General features: G+C 45.2%; 1 protein-coding gene across 2 annotated transcripts in view; it reads right to left on the reverse strand.

Moving 5' to 3' along the window:
- Nucleotides 1–21,342, reverse strand: part of LOC130158601 (vascular endothelial growth factor receptor kdr-like) — a 141,977-nt gene that overhangs the window by 90,364 nt on the left and 30,271 nt on the right. For both annotated transcript variants that reach the window (XM_056359320.1, XM_056359319.1), the window contains exons 2-3: nucleotides 13,526–13,622; nucleotides 9,435–9,646 (exon numbers count right to left, since the gene is read on the reverse strand). In XM_056359320.1, the coding sequence (XP_056215295.1) occupies nucleotides 9,435–9,646; nucleotides 13,526–13,622 (309 nt within the window). The remainder of the gene's footprint in view (nucleotides 1–9,434; nucleotides 9,647–13,525; nucleotides 13,623–21,342) is intronic.

Below are 21,342 nucleotides of genomic sequence, written 5' to 3' on the forward strand. Positions count from 1 at the left end.
CCCTACTAAATTTTCAGATTCACGACAGACTTAAAAATTATCTACTTTTTAAATTTGTAAATAGGACAGGTACTGATCATGCGAGTACTAAACTACTGAAGAACACCTAAATGGGAAGCATGAATTTACAGTGTATGTAACAGAAATATATTTCATTCCTAGTTGATATTTAATAACAGTCTGCACCTTGCCGTATGTCAGTTGCCATATGTCTAGCCGGTAGCTAGAATTACACTACCCCAGATCATAAGCTACAACCTGAATTGAAGGCCACAGTATATAAATCCAGCCTTCTGCCAACAGTATTTGCATCTAGAGCATTTTAAAATCACTGTGGAATTAACAACAGCAAAAGGCAGTGTCTGGGTTACAAACATTGGGTTGGGAAGGGAAGGGACGGCTTGAGCAATAATTGTTAATCACTGGTGGATGTCAGGTCTCATGGGCATTATTCTCACTCTGCTTTAAAAAAAAAAAAAAAAAAAGGTTTAATATTTGATGGGTCATTCTCTTTCCTACAGAGAGTTTTCCTAGAGTCCTGTGCAGAAAGCAGACGGCTGCAATTTGTGCTTTACCTAGTTTATAGCCTTAGCCTAAGGAGCTCTCCGTCTGCCAAAGGCCTCCTTTCCTCCCCATTTCAGTTGCCATACTGGAACCCTTCACCACCGTGGGATCCCTGTGTGTTAGTGGAGCAACTCCTAAAGTGAAGACACTGATGTGGCCACTGCTTGCAGGACTAAACCACTACAGCTTTGACATGAGAGCTTAAACATGAGGTTAGGGCCACTCTTTGGTCATCACTGGGAAGTGACCCTAGGATGAAAGGAAAAAGTGGTTGCAGGTGAAGGTCAGGTCCTCACTATATAACCCAGGGTATGTCAGTGAGGCTAGGGAGGCTTTTTTTGTCTCCTGGTGAAACTCTGTGCAGAAATAAAAATATAAAGCACCAAACAGCACGCAGAGCCAATCTCTGTGGTCCCGCAGACTGCCCGTGCTTCGCTCCAGCTGCTCTAAACCCCCACGCCAGCAGGAGCAAGCTGACCCCACTTGCACCAGGATGGAGACGCTCTGAGCAAGAGCGCTTTCCAGGCAGCTGGACTGTTCACTTAACAGATAAGCAACTATGAAGTGGCTCAGCTTTGGATCTTAGCAAAATGACAAAGAATAAATACTGAATATGGAACTAATCAGCTGCCAGCTGATACCTTTGTTATGGCTTGTGCAGATGAAAAACTGAATTCTTCATGAAACTCCTAAGTAGTTCAGGCTGACTGTGGCACGGAAAAATGATCTGCCGGAACATCGGGAGTGTCACTGCCAGCTTTACAAACACATTCACCACCTTAAGTTAATCAGCAATCAGTTAACTCCTTGTAAAAAAGTCTCTCAGAGACAGAACTTCTTGAAACAAAAGGGACAGGGTCACTTTTCTTTAAAAATGATAACCATAGCCTCAGGGAAGATCTCTGATTCCAGATGGTGTAAATCAATTGCACTCAGCTGTTGCAATTTGGAGGGCTGTGCCAATGGGAATGCAGGTGTCGTCCTCTCTGCAGTTACCGGCACTGAACTTCACCGGGAAGAATTCTCAGCCAAGGAACAGTTTATGGCAATAGGGTATTTCCCTGTGGCTTACTGTGCCTGTTTCTCCTGAGTTGGGAAGGTAATATGCCCTGTGAGCCTTACCCATAAAGAAACACCCATCAATTCCCATAGGATAATTAAAAAGGATAATTTCCCATGGGCTGCAAAGCTCCTTATATGTGAAGAAAGATGAGCTGTAGCACGTTAGGGACTCAATCAGCTGCAGCACCAGCTCGGCGGCGAGGGAAAGGCCCCTTCCCTTTGGTCTCAGACTGGCTGTCTAGCTCTCCAGGTCAGTGGAAGTTTGCAGGAAACTGCAGCCAGGCCAGGGTGTCACCGCTTACCCAGCAGCGCCCAGCGAAGCGAAGGAAGCAGAGGCAGCAGGACGGTGGAGGGAAGGGGGCCAGCTGTCCGGCCACAGGGACAGCCAGGCAGCAAAATCAAGCAAGCCACACACAAAAGCGACTCAAAGGTCAAGTGCCTACAAGAACATTGTTTACCTTCATGCAGTGAAGCCCTTCATGTTTAAATTCTCCTTCTGTCTAGGAGGAGATTAATTGCTGCTTGGGATGAGCTTAGGGAGGGTCCCTTTTAACTCAGCGGTGTAATCCCGGCTCCCCGGGGAAGGTGTGCACTTCTCTCTTCAAGTCTCCGCAGTGGCAGCGTGTGAACACAAACACCAGACCCCTTGCCTCGCAGGGACAGCTGTGCTTTTGTTTAGTGTGATCTGTAATATAGGTGGTGACTGTCCACCAGGAAGCGGTGAGAGCTGTAACTGTGTCGGGCTCACTTGCCTTTTGAATCCCACTGTCCAGTGGGCTGGTGGCCCCATGCTACCAGCTGATGAAGCTGAGGGACCTCAAAGCCCTCAGCATGGCACCCCAGGAGCTCAGCACGTTGTAGGCTCGGGCGCTTTGCTACAGCTCTTTACTTTGCAGCACTGTATCACCTGCCTGTGCATTTGAAACATCCTCCTGAGACACGTGCACAGGATTTTATACAGGATTCTGGGTGTTTTTCACTTCTGCTTTTGTTACATATACTGTGACAGCCATTTGTCTTATGATATTTATATCATATCTAAAGCTGTGGAGATAACATCACCTCTCCCTTCAGATACTATCCATCAGCCCACAGAGAAGATAAGCACTAAATGGCCTTTGAGGACAGTCAGCCACGGCTGTTCATGCCCATGAAATTGCTGAACATTCTCATTTTGCTTCTCACTTTGTTCCTGCTAAAGATAATTCTCTCACCCTCAGTCTTTATTTTCTTCATTCAGTCATACCTTAGCTGGGAAGGCTGGGCAGAGTTTCACAGGTTCTTTAAGTTCATGGTTTGAAATAATCCCCATGAAGTTTGTCTTCATCAAGTCAGAAACACTTGAGAGGAGGTTATAGTCTGTTCTTTTTTTTAAATTATTTTTTACATTTTACATTAACAGGATCATTAGCAATTAAGTGACACTTTGGTCAGAGTATTTTGGAATGCTGTGCAAGGAACTTGCCTAGTCTGTTGTATTCCTCCTGATAACCCATCAAAGCTTCTAGGTACAGGAGTAACTTCTATAAAGTCAGTTGTTTTGAAAATGAATCTTTGAAAATAAAGGTCTTTTCAGTTTGGCAGGCCAATGAAAAGAATTGGTGGTGGAATGTTTAGATTAAACAGAAAGCAGAATATTTTCTCTTCAGGCAAAACAAAAATGACTGCAAAACCCCCAGAAGCCGTTCTGAGTCAACATGAAGCATTCTGTTTTGGTCAAATGAAATACATTCTTCCCCTGGAGATTACTGTTAGAAACACAGGAATATTTGTAGAGAAAAATATTACTTTAAAAAGTGTTACTTCAAAAACTGTGAAAGCGAAATGCTTCTCACAGCCAAACAAATAAAACCCACATGGAAGGATTTATTTTTATTTTTTTTTAAGAAACAAGTCTCCAAACTTTGGTTGGAATTATGTTTCAAGCATCAGATGGATTCATAAATTCTGACTCCCTGTGACACTAGATTTTAGAAAGGCATAGACTTTGTAGAAAATATTCACCAGCTTTACCTGAAGTCCCATCATTAAGAACAGGTCTCCTACATTAGCTGCTCCCAGCTGCAGACCTTGGGTAAGGCTCAGCAATTAGCAGGTAGTGAGTGGAAGGAAGAAGTTGGGGAAATGTGTGATTTGGGCTGTCAGGCTTTCATGTAGAAATTCTTTATCAATGAGGAGGGGATTGTTACCTCTTCTTGCTGGGCTGCCAAGTGCTGTCACTGAATTAGTGCTAGGAACTCACACTGCTCACTCAATATTACATCTTATGAGGCTCTTCCACTTAAAAGTGACCCTTTAGGATATGATTTGAAGACACTGAATGTGTTCAGAACTGAGTGCATAGAATTGAGTGCATCTTACTTTTCCCTTGGATCCAGCCCTTAATACTTGAGGAACAACAGAGAGGGTCTTACACAGTGACAAAGCCTATATTCCCATGTCATGTGGCCCTAAACACTGTTAACTAGGATATGGTGCCAAACCCTTCCACCGGTCTGAGTGAGACAGTCAGCTTATCTGCTGGGCTCCATGCTGAGCAGACAGGACAGCGTTTGCCTATCTCAGCTTGCTGAGTGTCTGGCAGCAAGTGTAGCTGTCTTGGTGTCTCCAGCATGAAAGAAAAAAGAAATGCAGCTCCAGCTTTGTTTGCACTGGTCATATCTTCTGGAAAGCAAGCCAAAGCCCAAGTCAGGGCTGTCACCCTGGCCCTGCATTTCTGCTTCTCACATTCAGATTATCTTTGTGAACTGTCAAGAGAATTAAGGAGGTAGAAATCAGCTTCAAAGAACATCAGAACCAAAGTATGATCTCATGTGAGTGGTACTTGCATGCACTTCCATTTTCTATAGATTTCTCTTGGTGGGGAAGGGATGCAGAAGATGGGGCTTCACATCTCTGGTCTGTACTGTGTGATAAAGAGACTGTGGTTGATTGACACTGTACCCCGATACCACACTTGTGCCACCTCTCCTCCTCATTCCCTGCAATAGCAAGGGAGGGCTCATACCCTTGCTGGGGATGCCTTGCTGCTGGAGCTGACAAGCAGTGAGATGCATGCTCTGACAGGTCAAGCTGCTTGGATGCATCCCCCTTCTTCCTTCAGCAGGCCCTCAACAGGACTTGTGCTCCTCTATAAAAGTCTGTTTTGCTTCACATTCAATTTCCAGTTCTTGTGCTTGGGACTCCTGGCAGGACTGCACTACAGCAGTGCTGATGCTTCATGGTGTCCACACGAACTTTAGAAGGAGCCAGAACTTAAATTCTCTGCAGGGCTATCTTCTAGTTACACTGTGTTTCTGCGAACATCAGTGCTGAAAACCAAATGTAGGGAAACAAATTACTCCCTCAGTCCTGCCATGTTTGTAACTCACGGTAACACTGAGACGGTGAAACACCAGCAGCCCTGGGTGGGAAGACACTTAAAATATTCACCAAGCTCTGTGTTCAAAGAGTGAACCACACCAGGCACAAACAAGAACTGGTGATTCTACCCCAGTGTACTTGGAACCTTGTGCAGCAGCCAACACTGACGTGTTGGGCTCACATACATAATTTTGTGCCAATTACAGTGTCTTGGTCAGAGGAGATGGACTTGTGTTTCTGAAGTAGTTATTTAAGAACAAGCCCTATCATGGCCATAATTATTTCAAGAAACAGAGTAACAGCCCTGCTTTGCATAAAAAATAATGGGGATATCTGTTGCTGGCGTGCTCGCCCCATGTCTGCGGTGGGAAGGTTGCCTCCTTGAGCCCCACAGTTCCAGCAAAGCAGTGCTATTGGGTGTGTGGGCAGGAGTCAAAGCACAGTTTGGAAACTTGGGTGAACTTTTCTAGACACTATTTGGCAAGATGTGACCGGTTCCAGTCACCAGTAATAATGTCAGACAAGTTGCTGATGGAGGGAGCAAACCAGAACTGAGTCATGCTCCTTCCCAGAGCTGCGCTGGGCGGCACACAAAGGTGTACCCGATCCCTTCCTGCTGCACAGGGCTGCGCACAGCGAGGGGGAATCACTGCAAAAGCTGAGGCAGTATTTCAGCTGATACAGGGAGCTTGTCCAGCTGACGGCCTGAGGACTGTCTTACTCTGAGACAGTTGCTTTGCTGACAGTAACAGTATTTCAAATAGCTGAGAGCTGCAAGTCCTGACTCTGGTCTAGGCTGGGGCCTGGGATAGCCCTTTGGGAAGGTGGAGTGAATCTTTGCTTGATTTGTCTGTTTTTAATCCCTCTCTAAGCCATGTTAAATTTTATATGTGCCCTAGGAAACATTGTGGAAAGGGCTGTCTATATTTTAACACAAAATACACAGCCTGCCCTTTCCTTTGGCACAGGGGTCCCCACGGTTGAAATAAATGAATATGTTCCTCACAGGGAAGTATCCATTTGGTCGGGAAGGGTAATTGCAGAAGATAGACAGAAGCAAATGACACTGGCTTGCTGGCTTTGGCAGCTTTTGCAGTGGAAATGCCATCCACGTGAGGCTTCTGGCGTGGGCTCCTACGTGGGCAGCTGGTTTGCAGTGCAGACTTGTCTGTACTGCTGCTGGTCGAGAGCTGGCTCAGCAGACGGCATATTCTGTGGAGTGGGGGTGGGTTTGCCCCGTTCACCCTGTTCTCTGGCTGCAACCATGGCAGAGTTGCTTGGCTGCTCTTCCCGTTCAGCACTGCAGCACCATGTTTGGCCAGACACTGCATTTCGCTGCAGATTATCCTTCCGAGTTGCAATGAAGTTAAACAACGCAGTTAAAAACCACGCAACTCTTTCTGTTCCAGCCTGGACCTACTTTGTGTTTTCAACAAGGAGATGGGCAACAGAAGTGGGTTGTCTTGCTTTTTAATTACAATCCTTGGGATTGCAGCTGCAGTGGGAAGTAGAAAAGGCCTCGGGAGCAATTATTCAGGATGAAGATCCTGAGTTCTCCCTGCCTCCAGACTGCTGGTGCACAGCCGAGGCATGGTGGCTGACCCTGCCGCCTTCACGTCCCTTATGATCTGACTGATGTGCAGGGCTCACAGCTCAATGGCACCGGGGGGGAGAGCTGCTGAATGCCAGATTCTGACAGAGCTTAGAAACTGCACCAGGGAGGCTGTAAAAACAGAAGCAAGCACAGGAAATAATAGCCAATAAGCCGGGCTTCCGATACAATCATGTTCTCATTTCAATGTCAAGCAGCAGGCCAGGAACGAAGGGAAAAAATACGGTTCCCCTTCCTTTTTTGGCAATAACGGCTTGTAACCTCAGAGGAATCTCCAGCCTTCAGGGTCTGGCTCAACATTTTCTCACTCCACCTGGCTCAGTCTCATAAACGCCCTGCTGAGCACTTGCTCTCAAAATGTCCAAGAGATGTTTTTGGGACCTCACCCTTGTCTGGCACTCGCAGGACACTGTGGGGTTCTTCAGCTGGAGACAACTGATGGGTTTCTCAGTGACACTGTCAGACCAATTTCCACAGAAAAGCATGTTTAAATATTGAAGAAATTCATAAGTGGTTTCTGAATGCCTTGCTTAACTCCAAGTTCATAGAGCCCTCACTGAAGAACAGCTTCCTCATCCCCAGTAGAGCCTGCTGGCTTTCAACAAGTATCCATAGGGACTGAACGGCAGGAAGAGCATGCCGTGAGGACAGCGTCCATGCTGAGGTATAAATAACTTCATTTTACTGGGGCCAAGCAGCTTCCTCAGGCTGGCAGGCCAGACCCCAGCAGGCACGTGCAAGCTTATGGACTGAAGTGCTGTGGCAGAGCTCTGCTCTGGGGGGTGAGCAGCTGGCTCACTAGGACGCGGGCCAGAGGGGTCCCCGCTGACTTGCCTTTCTCACTGCTTCACTCACCGAGTGCCACAGGACAAGCTGGTTCATTTTCTACACACTTTTCCTTCAAGAACTTTTAAAGCAGAGGAGTCATGAGGAAGAGCTTTTAGAGCAGGGAGGGCGTATGACACAGTGAAATTGCACCTGTGAGAGGACAGTCTTGGAGGGTGATTTAGAGAAAAGAGCCATCCAGTGCTGTTTTTCAGGGGAACCTTGGCACAGCAGTCTCAGGCAAGCAAGAGGACATCCTGCGATATTTTTTTTTTTAGATGAGCACTGTTCCAAGTGCATCACCAGCAAGCATTTCATAACTTGAGATATTTTCTTAAGGAAAATGCTCAGGCAGTCCCCAAAGATCCGTAACATTTCCTGCACGTGCTCCCACCATAGAGCAATGAAGGCCTGGGTAGCCAGCCAGGGCAGTGAATCAGGATAGAGAACTGAGTTTTCAATGCGCTGTTTCCTGAAGCGTAGGCACTGGGCTGGGCTAACAATATTAGAAGCGGGGCATCGGAGCAGTGTGTAATGAGAAAAGGAAACAGCTCAGCACGAGAACTAGGGTGGATAAAGCAATGGGCTTAGAGTAACAAGAAAAAATCAGAAAAAGGAGATAGAAAGGGAGAAAAAATAACTGCAGGAACTAACAAATAACACCAAAAAGCTACTTTCCGATAAGAGGAGGACTTGCTGGAAAAGCAGGATAAGGGTAGAAAGGGACTATTTTCAACAGACATAAAGAGACAGGAAAATCATCCACATGAATCAAACAGGTGTGTTCACCTAGTAGTGCCAAAGTTGAATTTAGCTGTGTGGGCATATCACAGTCCCCTTGGGATGGAAGTCACACCTCATGATGGTTTCGCTGTCCTTAGCAATACCATGAGACTGCCAGGGCTGCCCAGCAAATACATGTGTTTTCTGAGAGGGTAAGTTTGCTGAACTATTCAAATAATATCAGAAAAACTGATCATCCCTCTAGCATTTGTTTTACTAAAAGGACTCAAAGAAGCACACCATAGCATTTACTAGAAAAATGAAATTAATTCATTTTCATGAGTATCTGTGGGGAAGTGAATAGTAAGCCTATTCAGCACCAATGGAGTTTATGTCATCCCCTATTCAAGACACTAAAAGTCAGCTCCTTCATCAGACTACTCACAATCTCAGCTTGGAAGACCCGAGATGATTCAGTCGTTTAGTAATGCATTTGTCAAGCAGAATTGAAAAACTATCAGTGTTTTGGGGGAATATTCTTCTACCAAATATACGTATTATTGAAATCGTTGTTCAGTATGTTATATACACTTAATCACAGAGGACCACGCTCCTTTGAAGTTTCTGCTTCCATTTATAATTGGATCTGGACTCAATGATTCTGACACATGGGGGAGAGGTAGCTCAAAGAGAAAAAAATTAAGCAATGGGCCATTTTTTACGATAAAATGTGTGTAATGCAGTCATCCAGCTTTGGTGAGTATGTGTCACAGATGTGAAGGACAAAGCAGTACAGAAATGTGTAGGAGAGAGGAATTACAAAAAATGTTGTTGGGGCATTTCACGCCTGGGGAGGAAGGGAGAGAGAGAGTACTTGGGTACTCAGGGTGACTCTCAGGAAAAGCACTGCGATAGCAAAATCCTTTAGGATAAAAATATTTAGTCTTAAAAGGAAAGGAAAAGGAGAAGAGATTTAAAGAAATCTCAGTTTATCAGTTATTTGTAACACAAAACTAGATGGCACAATCTAGTTTTCAAGTCAGGAAAATGAATAAGATAGGTAATTTCTGGTTCTCACATCTGTGTCCCTGTGAATTCAGTTGGCATGAAAATCCAAATATATCCGGCCTCTTCAAAATGTCAAAGCTGGTGCTTGCTCCGGTGCGAGGTGGGATTTGTGAAAGCATCTGACTTGGATTACTTGTTCTGCCTAGCACATATCCCACAGCTGAATACAGCTGCTGTTACAAAAAGCCATAACAAAAATCCAAAGTGAAACTCTTACCTTTAACAAACACATAAATCTTGGCCATGAGATCCTCGTTAGATGGGAAGTCATCATGAACGCAGGTGAAGTAACCGGTGTCATTAGCTATGACTTTCTTGATGACAAGCATGCTGCAGCTTTGCCTTGTGGTGTTGTGGCAATTACTTATGTGCACCCGGGGGTCTTCCTTCTGGCTCTCCCTCAGAAGCCAGGTTACAGTCGGTGCTCCCCTGTCAACACAACACACCAAAATTAGAGTCATGGCTTCAGAAAAAATTTGGGCTTCCTTCTGGTCAACTGGTACCAGCGTTCCCAGTGTTCCTACTCTTGTCATTTGCAAATGAATAATAGAGGGTGCTGGGTGTTTGTGTTTCCACCCATAAGAAATCAAGGTGGCTCACTCCACACTCTTCCCCAGAGCAGGGGAGATTCCTGAAGTAGTCTGTGGGAACTGTAGCAAGCTAGCTCCTGGAGCTTTAATTTTTCTTTTAACAGACTTCCTGAACGTGAGTTTCTTTGTATAACACTATATTTTAGCCACTTCAAACATTAGAAAGGAGCAGATAAAATTATATGTTTCTTCAAGCTGAGGACTTCGCGTATTTCAACAGCTTAATTAACTTATATTTTTGTATACTAGGGCTGCATGGAGAGAGAAGAACGTTTATGTAACTTTGCATCACCTTTCTTGCTTAATCAGCAGTGACTTGGTCTTTATTTTTGTAAAGGATCTGGAACTAATCACATTACAAATCTTAGAATATCTGCTCAAGACACTTTTTTTTTTGTCAGTTCACCTTGCCATGGCAGTCGGAACATAAAGCTAGCAGGGCAGCTCTCACACAGCATTTCACACACCAGAACTGTTCGTTGTCTTATCTACAATCACAGCTAACATCAAATGCAATTCTGCATAGTTCAATGACAAGAAGTCCTGGTGCTGAAGGACTCGGAGACTGCTCTCAACTGATCTGAGTTAGCTCGGTGGCAGGCACTGGCTGTGCTAGTCCCGTTGTGCTGGAAACATCGGGCCACAGCATGGCAGCAGGAGCTCATGGAGCTCTCTTCTGCCGGGGCTGCACTTTGAGGGCTCTGGTGATGTACTAGCTCATGCTGCACATGCTTATGAGATGAAGATTGTGGTGTTTTTGTAGCAGACAAAAAGACCATTTTGGTGGTCAATGTGAAAACGCATGGGGTATGGGGGTCATCATCCATGGACTTCTCTGGGGAGGGACAGGGGGCTGACTCACCCCTTCTCGCCCAGGGGATTCCCACTGACACGATGGCATTTGCTGAGCTGAGGAAGGAGTATGAACCTCTGCATTTCCCCAGCCGAGTGCTGGCCAGGGAGAAATCCGGTCTAGACACATGGACTCAGTATGGAGACGCTAATACCAAACGTATTCAAGAAGCAAGCTGTGTGAGGTTTCCAGATAGCTGGTAACTCTGAACTACTCTTTCTGTGCCGCTGGCTTTGTAGCGGTGCAGTAGGTGCAATAAGGGGACATGTTTGCCAGCAAACTCAGTGACAAACAAACATCCTCTTGGCCCGCGCTTCAGCCCGTCCTTTTGTCGCCTTCCTGAAGATGATGTGGACATGGGGCTGAACTCTTGAGGTTATTCCCAGCACATAGCTGAATGAGAGCACTGGGAAAAGTGTGAATATCCTCTCTGGTGGACAGCCTCGCCCTCAGTTTTGGATGAACTGTTGACTTGAACAACCCCACCTCATCCGCCATATCAGCTTCCTGTCCTTCAGAGCACTGACTTATTTTTTGACGCAGAGGTCCCTACTCAGCGCTCGTTCCCTACCTTACTAACGTCATTAATGACATAATGACCACCTCTGTCAAGAAATGGAACAATGCCACTTCACATTCAGACTCTTGACTCTCACCATGTCATCATGTCTCTGCACTTCTACTGTCACCCAGTCTGGTCTCCATCAGGCTGGAAATTCCAGCAATGGCTCTGCAGAGCAGGTCGGGGGTGTCACATGCCTGTGCTTCCTTACATGTACCCACTTTTTCCTCCTGTATATTTTATCCCGGTGGAAGATGGAGAGTTTGGCTATTGCTTTGGGATGTTCACACATCTGGCAGAGGGGAGTTGCAGCAGTAGCTTTGGCCAGGCTGCCAAAAATCAGGGAATCCTGGCCAGGAACCTCAAATGTGTGGAGTTTAAGGAAGAAGGGATGTTCACACAGTTACCACAGTCTTCAGCAGCTATCTGCATGGTCTGCGGTCTTGTGCTGTGCTCCGCTCAGCCCCAATGCTGCCTGGAAGCAGAAAGGACTTCAGAGCTCCCTTTGGGCCAGGACGGTGCTAATCTGTGAGTGTGAGATGCTGTGTCAGAGCAGGCAGGATGACAGACATCAGCAGAGGACCTGAGACAGGGAGTCTTGCACTCCAAGTGCAGAAATCATTCTAGCTTCTATTCCCAGCTCTTGTGTGACCCGAGTCGAGGAGCTGAAGTGCTCTGGGCCTCTGTGCCTCTGTTCCCATGCTAGCACGGCAGCGTGCTAGCATACTTGTACTGTTTCTCAGACCTGTCGTGTGGATTTATTGCTTTACATCCATAAAGCAATTTGGAACTGAAGTGCTAATACTTTCTTCATCTATTTATTAATCTGGTGATATGAGAAAAATAGGATGTTCTTACAGATTAAAAAGGCAGTGGTTGGAGAACTGCTGAAAAGTATTGATTTAATTGGCCTGGAGCATTACACCAAACTCATGTCCACATAATGTGTTTTATGAAGCACTGCGTCTAGTTTTTAAAGGACTCTTTAAACTTTATTGCCATCATGCTTGCTTCTTGCCAAGCTAAAAATACCACTGTAAAGTTGTTCTGACCTCATAAGCCACACGGCTAGCTGGACATATTTGGAAAAAAACCTGCCTTACATTCCAGAAGACATCACAAATTTACACAGTGTGAGTCAATTTGCCTTTCACTCTAACAAAATAGACAGGACAAAAATCAGAAGGGACATATGTGTCAGCATAAACTACCTCTTAGCATCACCTCCTAGCTGCTTTGTCTTACTGTTTCCAGTGACTTCTGTTGCAGGAAACCATCCATGCAGTGGTTACAGTCAAGGGGTCTTTGCAAGAAGATGTAAAAATGTGTGTGTGAGAAAGAGAAGCTGTGATAGTCTGTATTACCGTAAGCCTTCTCTCCTACAACACGCTCAGAAGGAATTAAAACCCAACCTCTCACAGTAGTTTAGTGTGTAAGTCACACTCAGAACAAGTGACGCCTACGTACGTCTCAGTCTGAGGCCTTTTGTGTGTCCGAGCACGCTAACGTATGTTCTGACACAGCAGAAAGTGCTCTTGACTCTCTGTATTTGCTACTTAGTCATGTGCCAGTCAGCTGTGACCAAATGCTGTATTCCCCCATTTCCAGACCGTCTCCTGTAAACACACGTCATTACCAACATTTTGCTTGTTTCTTGCCTAGCTAGTTTTTACACACTGTGCCAAGAAATGAAGAGCTGCCATAATTTACAATATCAGCAGTCAGTTTTTTTATGAGTCCTGGTTATCTCTGATTTAAAGAATATTATATGTTTAAACAGGTCAGGTCTTTGAATATACACATACTAACTGCTGTTTATTTAACTGTCATCTTAGAGTCTAGCTGGTATTTGAGGTTAGGAAGTTTAAGCTTATATGTAAAGAGCTAATGACATGCCCTGGTGATCTTGTTGGTCTTTTACTTATGGACAGGGAGTGAAAGAGTGATTTTAGCTGCAGAGAAGCTGAATCTGAACCTATTTTCAAATGAGGACTTTCCAGCCATGTCCTTAAGCATGGTACATCCCCCTCCGATAAGCTTTCCCATGGGCTGACTCAGGATTTTGCCTGGGCCCCTTTACAGCATAAAGAATCTGGCCAAGCTGAATGCTGACCTGAGACTTCCCTCCCTGGGCTATTACAGCCCATCCAATTCTCTTCCATGCAGAAATGCATGTGGGGGTAAACAGCACGGCTTCCCAGCTGGCTGTGCAGCAGTCCTTGCTCCATTCTACCCAGAATCTGTACTGTGCCAAAGTAATCAATACAACGAAGGAAATCCAGCATTGCTGGAGCAATCCTTACCTGCATTTTATTTTTAGGGTGTCTCCTGGTAAGATGACAATGTGTTCTTTTGCAATGCTTAGCGTTGGTTTCTCAAACAATTTTTCCTCAGCAAGACCTGACCCAAATAAAGAAGAAATGATCGTTAGACAGGCTATTCAGTATGGTTAGAACAGGCACAATACAGCTGAGGCAAGCTTTTTGTTGTGTAAATAGTTCCTAATTTGGGGGCCCACACAGTGCTTGCATTTATACTGATGCAATTCAATTGAGTGTGGAGTTAGTTGCGAGATCCCCTTAGTTTGTTTTTAGTTTCCTTTATTCATCTCTTTCTTTTCTAACATTGAGCACCTGCATTTCTGCTAATAGTCTTTCTCTCCGTTTATGTGGAGCTAGCTTTATTACTGAATTGTTGCAGATTTAGAACAGGTTTGTTTCAAAAGGATTTTACACACATATAAAAGTGGAAGGAGTCAGGTCTTTGGGAAATAATTTGATGTGTGAACTCATACATTACATTTTAATCAACGGAAGAAGAGAAAACAATAATTCTGGGGACAAATCTTTGATTCACAACTGTGAAGCATGTACTATATTAAGAGCAAATCAAAAGCCTGCCATTTTACAAAGCAACGTTCACAAATACTGCATTTGAACTTCATAGCGAGCTGCTTGCTTTGTGGGCATTGTGGCTGTGTACTGGTGTCACGCTCCAAGGCAAATTTGCCATGCTATCTGGGACACCATCATCAGTGCTAGTGTAACAAGGTTTGTCAGGTCTCTGGTGACAACGGTCTTTAATGACAGTGGTGATAAAGGTCTCTCTCATCATTATCTCCCAGCCCAGGAAATGTCTTCTGAATGTGAAACTGTCCTCAGTGAGATGCACATCTGAGTGTACCTTCTATGATGATATAATTTTCAGAAAGCGAAACTGAGAAGAAACAGAAGTGAGGTTGGCCGGGCTCGTTTCCTTGTCCAAATTCAAAGCAACATAATCAAGGAAAGGAGAAAACAGACTTAGATAAGTATCTCAATTTCCAAAGCTCTGACATTAAAGCTGTATGTTTTCTTTCCCCTTCTGCTCTTCAAATCCATATCTTCTCCTTTGCCTTGAACTTGATAAACCAGAAATCTTTAGCTGGGCTTATAACAGAGGCATTATTCTCAGCAGAATAGTGAAGATAACATATCTAGCAAAAAGAGAAATATTAGGGTTTAACTTTTCAACTGGATGAAACAGTGGTTTTCCTGCCTCCCAACTCTCATTTCTTTTTTTGTTGGATTTGAGTAAAATGCTCTTAGCCTGGCACTTTCCCTCAGTGCGGAGAGTGAATCACTCCCACTTCAGGGAGTCTGGCTTCATCCATGAGCCATTCAAATCCCCATCAGTACCTCGGCGTAGGCTGGCTAACCAAGCTCATGGCACCACAGAATCCTTCCCAAAGGGGATGCTACCCAGACAGCACGTTGCTGGACTCCCTTGGAAGGCGTACTGACCCTTCCCATGGACCTCTGGCCATTGCTTCAGCACCAGAGATATCCCTGCACACCGCCACCCCCACCCCAGTTTTGCATAACTGATGACACTGTAGCTCTATCTCCAAAGTCCTTTGCAGAATAAAACGTTGGAGTCTGGCCAACCCAAACTCTCTCCAGTGGATCTGTGTGACAGTATTTACCATGGCGCTACCTAAACTCTGCGATTAACGTGTAACGCTGTGGAAGCAAAGTAGCCAGTGGGTTCCGGCCCTGCAGTTCCCCTGTTCCTTTTAAGAAGTATCGTTATTCCTAAACACATTCAGGATAAAACATGCAGGGTGCAGCATCACATTCACCAAAGAATCTACAGAAAAAAGCCCCAAACAGTGCAGGAGGGAACACTATCAGGCAAATATGCCCTTGCCCTTGCCTCTGAGTCCCCTCCAGTTTCTAGAAACAACCAGTTCACCCCGAGCATGGGCTGAGCTTTTGGCGTGTGTTATTTCATGGTGCTGAGGTATTTCAGTCTCTTAAGACCGTGTGCTGAGCTTTGCAAAAACAATCCAAAAAACGGCCAACAGCTTTGAATATGTTTGTCAAGTGTCATTTAACTTGCTGGCTGAGGGCTGTTTGGATCCTGTGTAGCTCTCCCAGGACACAGCTTCTACCGCGGTCTGCTCTGGGCTGTTTGTGCTGTGACTTCAGCCAGGTGCTGCTTTGACTTAGAAAATCCTGGGGTTTGAAATAATCCTTTATTTCTTTCCTCTTGTGCCTTCAGTTGTTCTTAGGGCTTAGGGAGGCTTAGCTGATGTCTCGAGCTGGCCTTTTGAACAGGCTTGAATTTTACCTCTCATGAGCAAGTGTGACACGGTTGGAGGGGTCTGGAGTGCAGTGCCAGGCGTCTGGCAACAGACCTGAGCTGCTGTTGTGACCAGAGATCGATGCAGTCCTTGGGCTTTTATAATATTTGAGACTGGTTTTGCTAAAAGAAAGAAAAGTATTTTTCAATTATTCTGTTTATCCTGAGCTACTTCTTTCCCAAAGTTTATTTTGGCTTTGGGAGCTGAAGAAAAGAATAAGCAAAGTGTAATTTCAGTGCTTTTCTACCCCATGGAGGACAGGAGGAGAAATTCCTCTGCCACATACACATTTGATCGCTGCTGGCAGGTGACAGAGGGTTTATATAAACACAGCGTGTGCCCTTACTAGCACACCAGACCAAAGCTGAGTGGACTCACTCAGGAAAAAAAAAAAAAAAAAAAGTTTGAGGGCAAACCTGAGAGAATAGTGGGAGGAAAGGTTAGGCTGTGCTACATCAGGACGCCTAAATGCCAAAACTGGCAGGATGATGCCTCACAGAATTTTTAACCTTCCATGGTCCCTTCAAAGCTAGACACTCATTTTTTGGAGGCAAAGCTGGGGACAGCCCCAGGGCATGTTGGATGGGAAGAAAGCAATCTACTCCACTTTCATATTTGTTTTATGTATTTGAGGAGACTCGTGGCTTTAAGAAGGCGTTAGGATGCTGCAAGCAACCTCCTGCAGAAAGAAGCAGGCACGTAGGCTGCTAGGCTGCGTGCTCAGCAGCGCACACCCTCCTTTTCCACATCCTGCACCCCAGCGTTTGTTTAGTTTCGGATTGTCATTCACAGCAGCCAGCAGTGCCAGGGCAGCCTGGGTTGCAGGTGGATAATGTTTAGCTTGTACAAAGACTGAGTCTTCAGGGACATTGTGTGCAGGCGTCTTACTTGCTGGTAAGCTTTTGATTGCAGGTGTTGTGAAACACAGGCAGGTGCGATTTAGTACTGGGAAGGGCAAAGTTAACCCAGTGTTGGCATCCTATGGAAAACCATAGTTTAAACATGCCATGTAGCTCAATTACAGTGCTTTTCCTTCTTCTTAGCATGAACGCGAGTGCTCACCATTTTAATGTATTTCTTTTCAGCCTTATGGCTTTAATCAATAAATGTCTCACACTTTTCCAAAAGTTTTTCCCAGTTGCTCTGCACTTTATAGAAAAACTCTCAGACTTGAAGAACTCTCTGGGGTCATACTCTGTGGTACGCCATAAACCCAGGACCCAACCTGCCCAGCGTGGGGTGGGAGACGCATGCTGCTGGACCGAGTCCTGCTGAAGCTAACGTGCTCTGATTGCACAGCTCAAATGACGATGTCCATTCCTAAAATAACATTCTCCTCTTCTCTGCTAAATAATTTTGGTCCTGCCCTAGGGCTACAAGGGTCATAAAATTAAAAACAAGTACTCGCGCCAGCCATGTCATTACCATAGCAAAGCTGTGCGGAGAACAAACTGCCAGGCAGTCTCTGTCTGCAGACTGATGTCCAAAGGCCCAGGAAGCAGCATCTGTACCACAGCTGTCCCTGCCCTTTTCCTGGGGAAGCCAACACTGCTGCCTGGCTTGGGTGAGCAGCCTGGTGCAGCATTCTGCCTTAGGTCCTCTGGCATGGTTTGGGATAAGATGCTAGGTCGGTAATACTGCAGAATTAGCAGAGAACCTGTCGCCTCCTTCAGGGCTACAAACAGGTCTTAGCACAACATCTGCTTTGTAAACCAAGGGAGAAAGACAGGCTGCTCCTAGGAAGTGATGTGTTACATCTGATGTTAGGTTCCTGTGCTTAATCACTTGTTGCCAATGCAAGTTGAGCAAAGCAAGACTGAAGAGCATAGCGTCACCAGGCTGAAGAGAGCCCCTAGAAAGAGCCCCAAGCCAGGACAGACCTTCTGTCCAGGGCCTTACTGTACCATTTATAATTCTGAGACTTTATTCTTACTTCAGTTTAGACTTTACCATTCTGCTCTTGACAGTGAAAACCCCAAACGTAGCACAACCGCACAAATCCTTGGGAGTGCAATGTGAAAGGTTGACTGATACATTATCCAGGGATGAAAAGTATATTGAAAACTGTTTTCCCTGGATAATCTGATTTTGCAGCACAGCCAACATTATATACGGGAGGATCTCCAGGCAGAGGGTAATGTGTGACATCCCTCAACTATCTGTCAGATGATTTCTAACTCTATCTCACTTGGCTGAGAGAGATCCCTCCCACGCTAAGCAAATGCCTGATTGTTCATGCTGGGACCATCAGTGAGCATGGATAAAAACTATTTTTAATCTCTGCCTGTTACTGTAAGAGCCTTCCTTCAAGCATCTTCTAGGCACTGTAACTACCTGGTAGCTAGCCCCAAAGCAGCACTCACAAATGCTTGTGAGATTGAACGTATCTAGGTATCGTACATAGTGACAGCTAACGTCAATATGATATCTGATTAAGACATCCACGTATCCCTTTTGGGCACTGCAGCACACAGACGAGGGGAAAGCTGAAAGAACAGTATCGAAGAGCACCTAACCTCTGCATCAGATGACAAAAGAAATAATTGCTAGGCAAACTGGAGTCTACTGTGGTGACAGCTAAATGAAGCAGGTTAGACTAAGGCCCAGATTCCACAATGACTCGGGCACACAAATAGCTTTTTGCACATGGTTGAACTCCAGGGACTATTCATGTGTGTAAAGTCACTCTTGTGCGTAGATCTGGGCCCTAGGACACATCAGGTCCCATTAGAAAGGACTGGAAGTCGGAGTTCTAAAGCTGATTTTAGTGGGGGAAGGGGAGAAGCATATACACAGCATTTCAAAACTGTTGTGTTCATTGCTGGCAATAGATTGGAGACACTTTTGTGAGCCATGCTTACTTTAAAGCATTTCTGAGTCCGAGCCTGGCTTGGGAGCATAATCTGTGCTCTGAAACCACTGTGGAACCAATGGGGGCTGTACGAACAGTGCGCGTGGCCCTGGTCACCAGTAATCTCCAGTAACATGGATCATGCAGATGAGGAGCTGTTACCTATGCTGCCTGCCACAGAAAACTGGTGAGCTCAGTGAGCTCAGTCTCCCAATGACTTTGTGTCCGCAGCAGTAAATGGCATGAAGGACAGACACCGCGCTGTCCTCTGAGGTGCCAGGCTGCCTCATCACAAACACAGTGTGAGCACATCTGAAAAATGAACAGGTACCTGTTTCAAAGGGTATTTTCATTACTATATCCCCAAGGAAATCCTATTTTCACTGGAATTAGAAAGTTCAAGGATTCATTGAAAAGCTGTGTGTGTTTAAACCAATGGCTTGTAGTCATTTTAGGATTTATTTTAAGGTTACCCCCTATGAAAAGAGAAGACATGACAGTACTACCAGCATTATTGTATCACACGCCTTGCAATATTTGGTGCGTTTATTAAATTTTCAGCTCCTGGAATCAGCTCTCACTTGTTAGAATTGAGTAATTTTCTATTATTTTAAAGGCTTAAAAATACAGTTGCAAATAACTAAAAAACCTCCCCTCCCCTTCTTTTCATTGTGAATTTGGACATACAATTTTTGATTCTACTAGACTCATGCATTGACATTAATAAACTGTCTTATATTCTCTATTAAAAATTTTAAATTTTCTAGATGAAATATTAATCCTAGCATTGTCTTTACCAGCAAAGAAGAAGGGATGCTATTATGGTGAATATCTTGACTGTAAGTCAGGAACAAACCTCTCAATTTTCTTCTTTTCTGCCAGCTAGTGAGCTCTGTCTCAAGCCACCTGATGGGTACCCAGTCAGCATAGAGGTCAAAGGCCCCCGTGATGGGCTGCAGCTGGGGAATGTGTAGGTCAGAAAGGGCTGTTTGAGAGTAACTTACCCTCTAGACCTAATGTGGTTTGATTGCCTCTCTCCCATTTCATTTCTCTCCTGATTTGCTCAGGGAGTTGGTTTTGATCAGGTTATTTGCTCTCTTAAGCCTCAATACTCCATGTGTGTATCAAGGATAATAATTTAACTTGTCTGTAAAGATATAAAACCTTCATCTTTTCCTACACACCTCTACAGCACTTAACGTAGGGGGGCTGTGACTTCCTCATCAGGCTGAACCCCTGTAGGTTACTGCTTTATTCCCTGCTGAACTGCTTTTCCAAGAGGAGGACATGAAGTTTACACCCTGTCTCAGTCCTAGTCTCACACGAGGCAGCAATGTCACTTTCACAAATGCTCCATGTGCTGGAGGCTGGTGGCCAAGCTATTCTCTGTGTGCTCAGACTGGGTATCTAAGTTACATGAAACTTCCAAGGTAATTGCAAGATCAAGAATTATTTCCCCAAAACAGCGGGCAAAGTAAAATAAGACAGTTCCACCACCTTTGCTGAGGAATCCAAAACATAGACATGTGGCAGCTCTCCCAACTGGAGGGTGAAAGACAAAGAGAACAGATGATTAAGATACCCAAGATCTCCCTGAAAAGCCTGTCTCTGGGAAGTGCAGAGGAAATGGGCTGCGGATCCACCAGGAAAGCACAGCTCATGATCTGTATGCAGCTTGCTTCTCCAGGCACTGCCCTGGGACCAGGACCTCAATGGCACTTGGCCATTGACCAACCCACCGTCTTCTCCTGCCAGCTGGGAAGCCCACCCGTGGGACTGCTGGATGCTGTGAGTGCTCCCCGCCTCACCCAGCCTCAGCGACAGGGGCATGAGTAGAGCGCAGGGTTCACCTGGAAACTGGTCTCAGCATGCTAAAGGGTGCTCCTCTGCTGGCTCTTGCAAACCCAACACATCATCTAGGTGAGAAAAGCAAAGAGTGAAGAGCCCACATGCAGTGGGCCCCAGGGTGCCTTGAATACCGATCACTATCTTTTGCCAAAATTGTCTCCCTTGCCTACGCTGCTGCTATTCAAGCAGAATGATTTTCATGGAAAATGGTTCAGTAACTTTTAAAGATTTTTGAATTTTTTTGTTTGAGGGGAGTGGTTACAAGAAGCTTCCATTCCTGTTGTTTTCCACCTAGAAATAACCAGGAATCCTCCAGAGTGGTCCTGCAACAGAAATGCTGTGTGTGGGCACAGAACTAGCAACCTGCAGGCCAGAGCCAGAGCTTCCATTCCTACAGAAGCTGAAGAGGTTCATCCAAACTTAAATTAATAATCGCAAACTCATTGGGAGAGATGGCTAAGATTCTTTCAGGATATTTGAATGCTAGTGTTAACTCGAGAGCATCTGCTGGCAAAGCAACAGGCTTCGTTCGTGTTTTCCTTAATTTTCCAAGCCAGAGAAGCCAGTATTTGTTTAGCTGACTCACGAGCAAGGGGAGTAGTTCACACCCATTCTCCTTCTCTGCCTGCTGCAAATAGAAGTTTGATGTAGTTCAGCCAGAGACAGTAGTTCGGGAGTAAATGATCCTAGTGACAACAACAAAAAACTCAATCATTAGTCTCAAGCTGAGGGGACATCAACAACAGCACAGTAAAAACAACTGCTAAGTAGAGCAAGTGTTTAAAGATAAGATAAGA

Source organism: Falco biarmicus, chromosome 14 (genome assembly GCF_023638135.1).
Source record: "Falco biarmicus isolate bFalBia1 chromosome 14, bFalBia1.pri, whole genome shotgun sequence".
In the NCBI taxonomy this organism is placed as follows: Eukaryota; Metazoa; Chordata; class Aves; order Falconiformes; family Falconidae; genus Falco; species Falco biarmicus.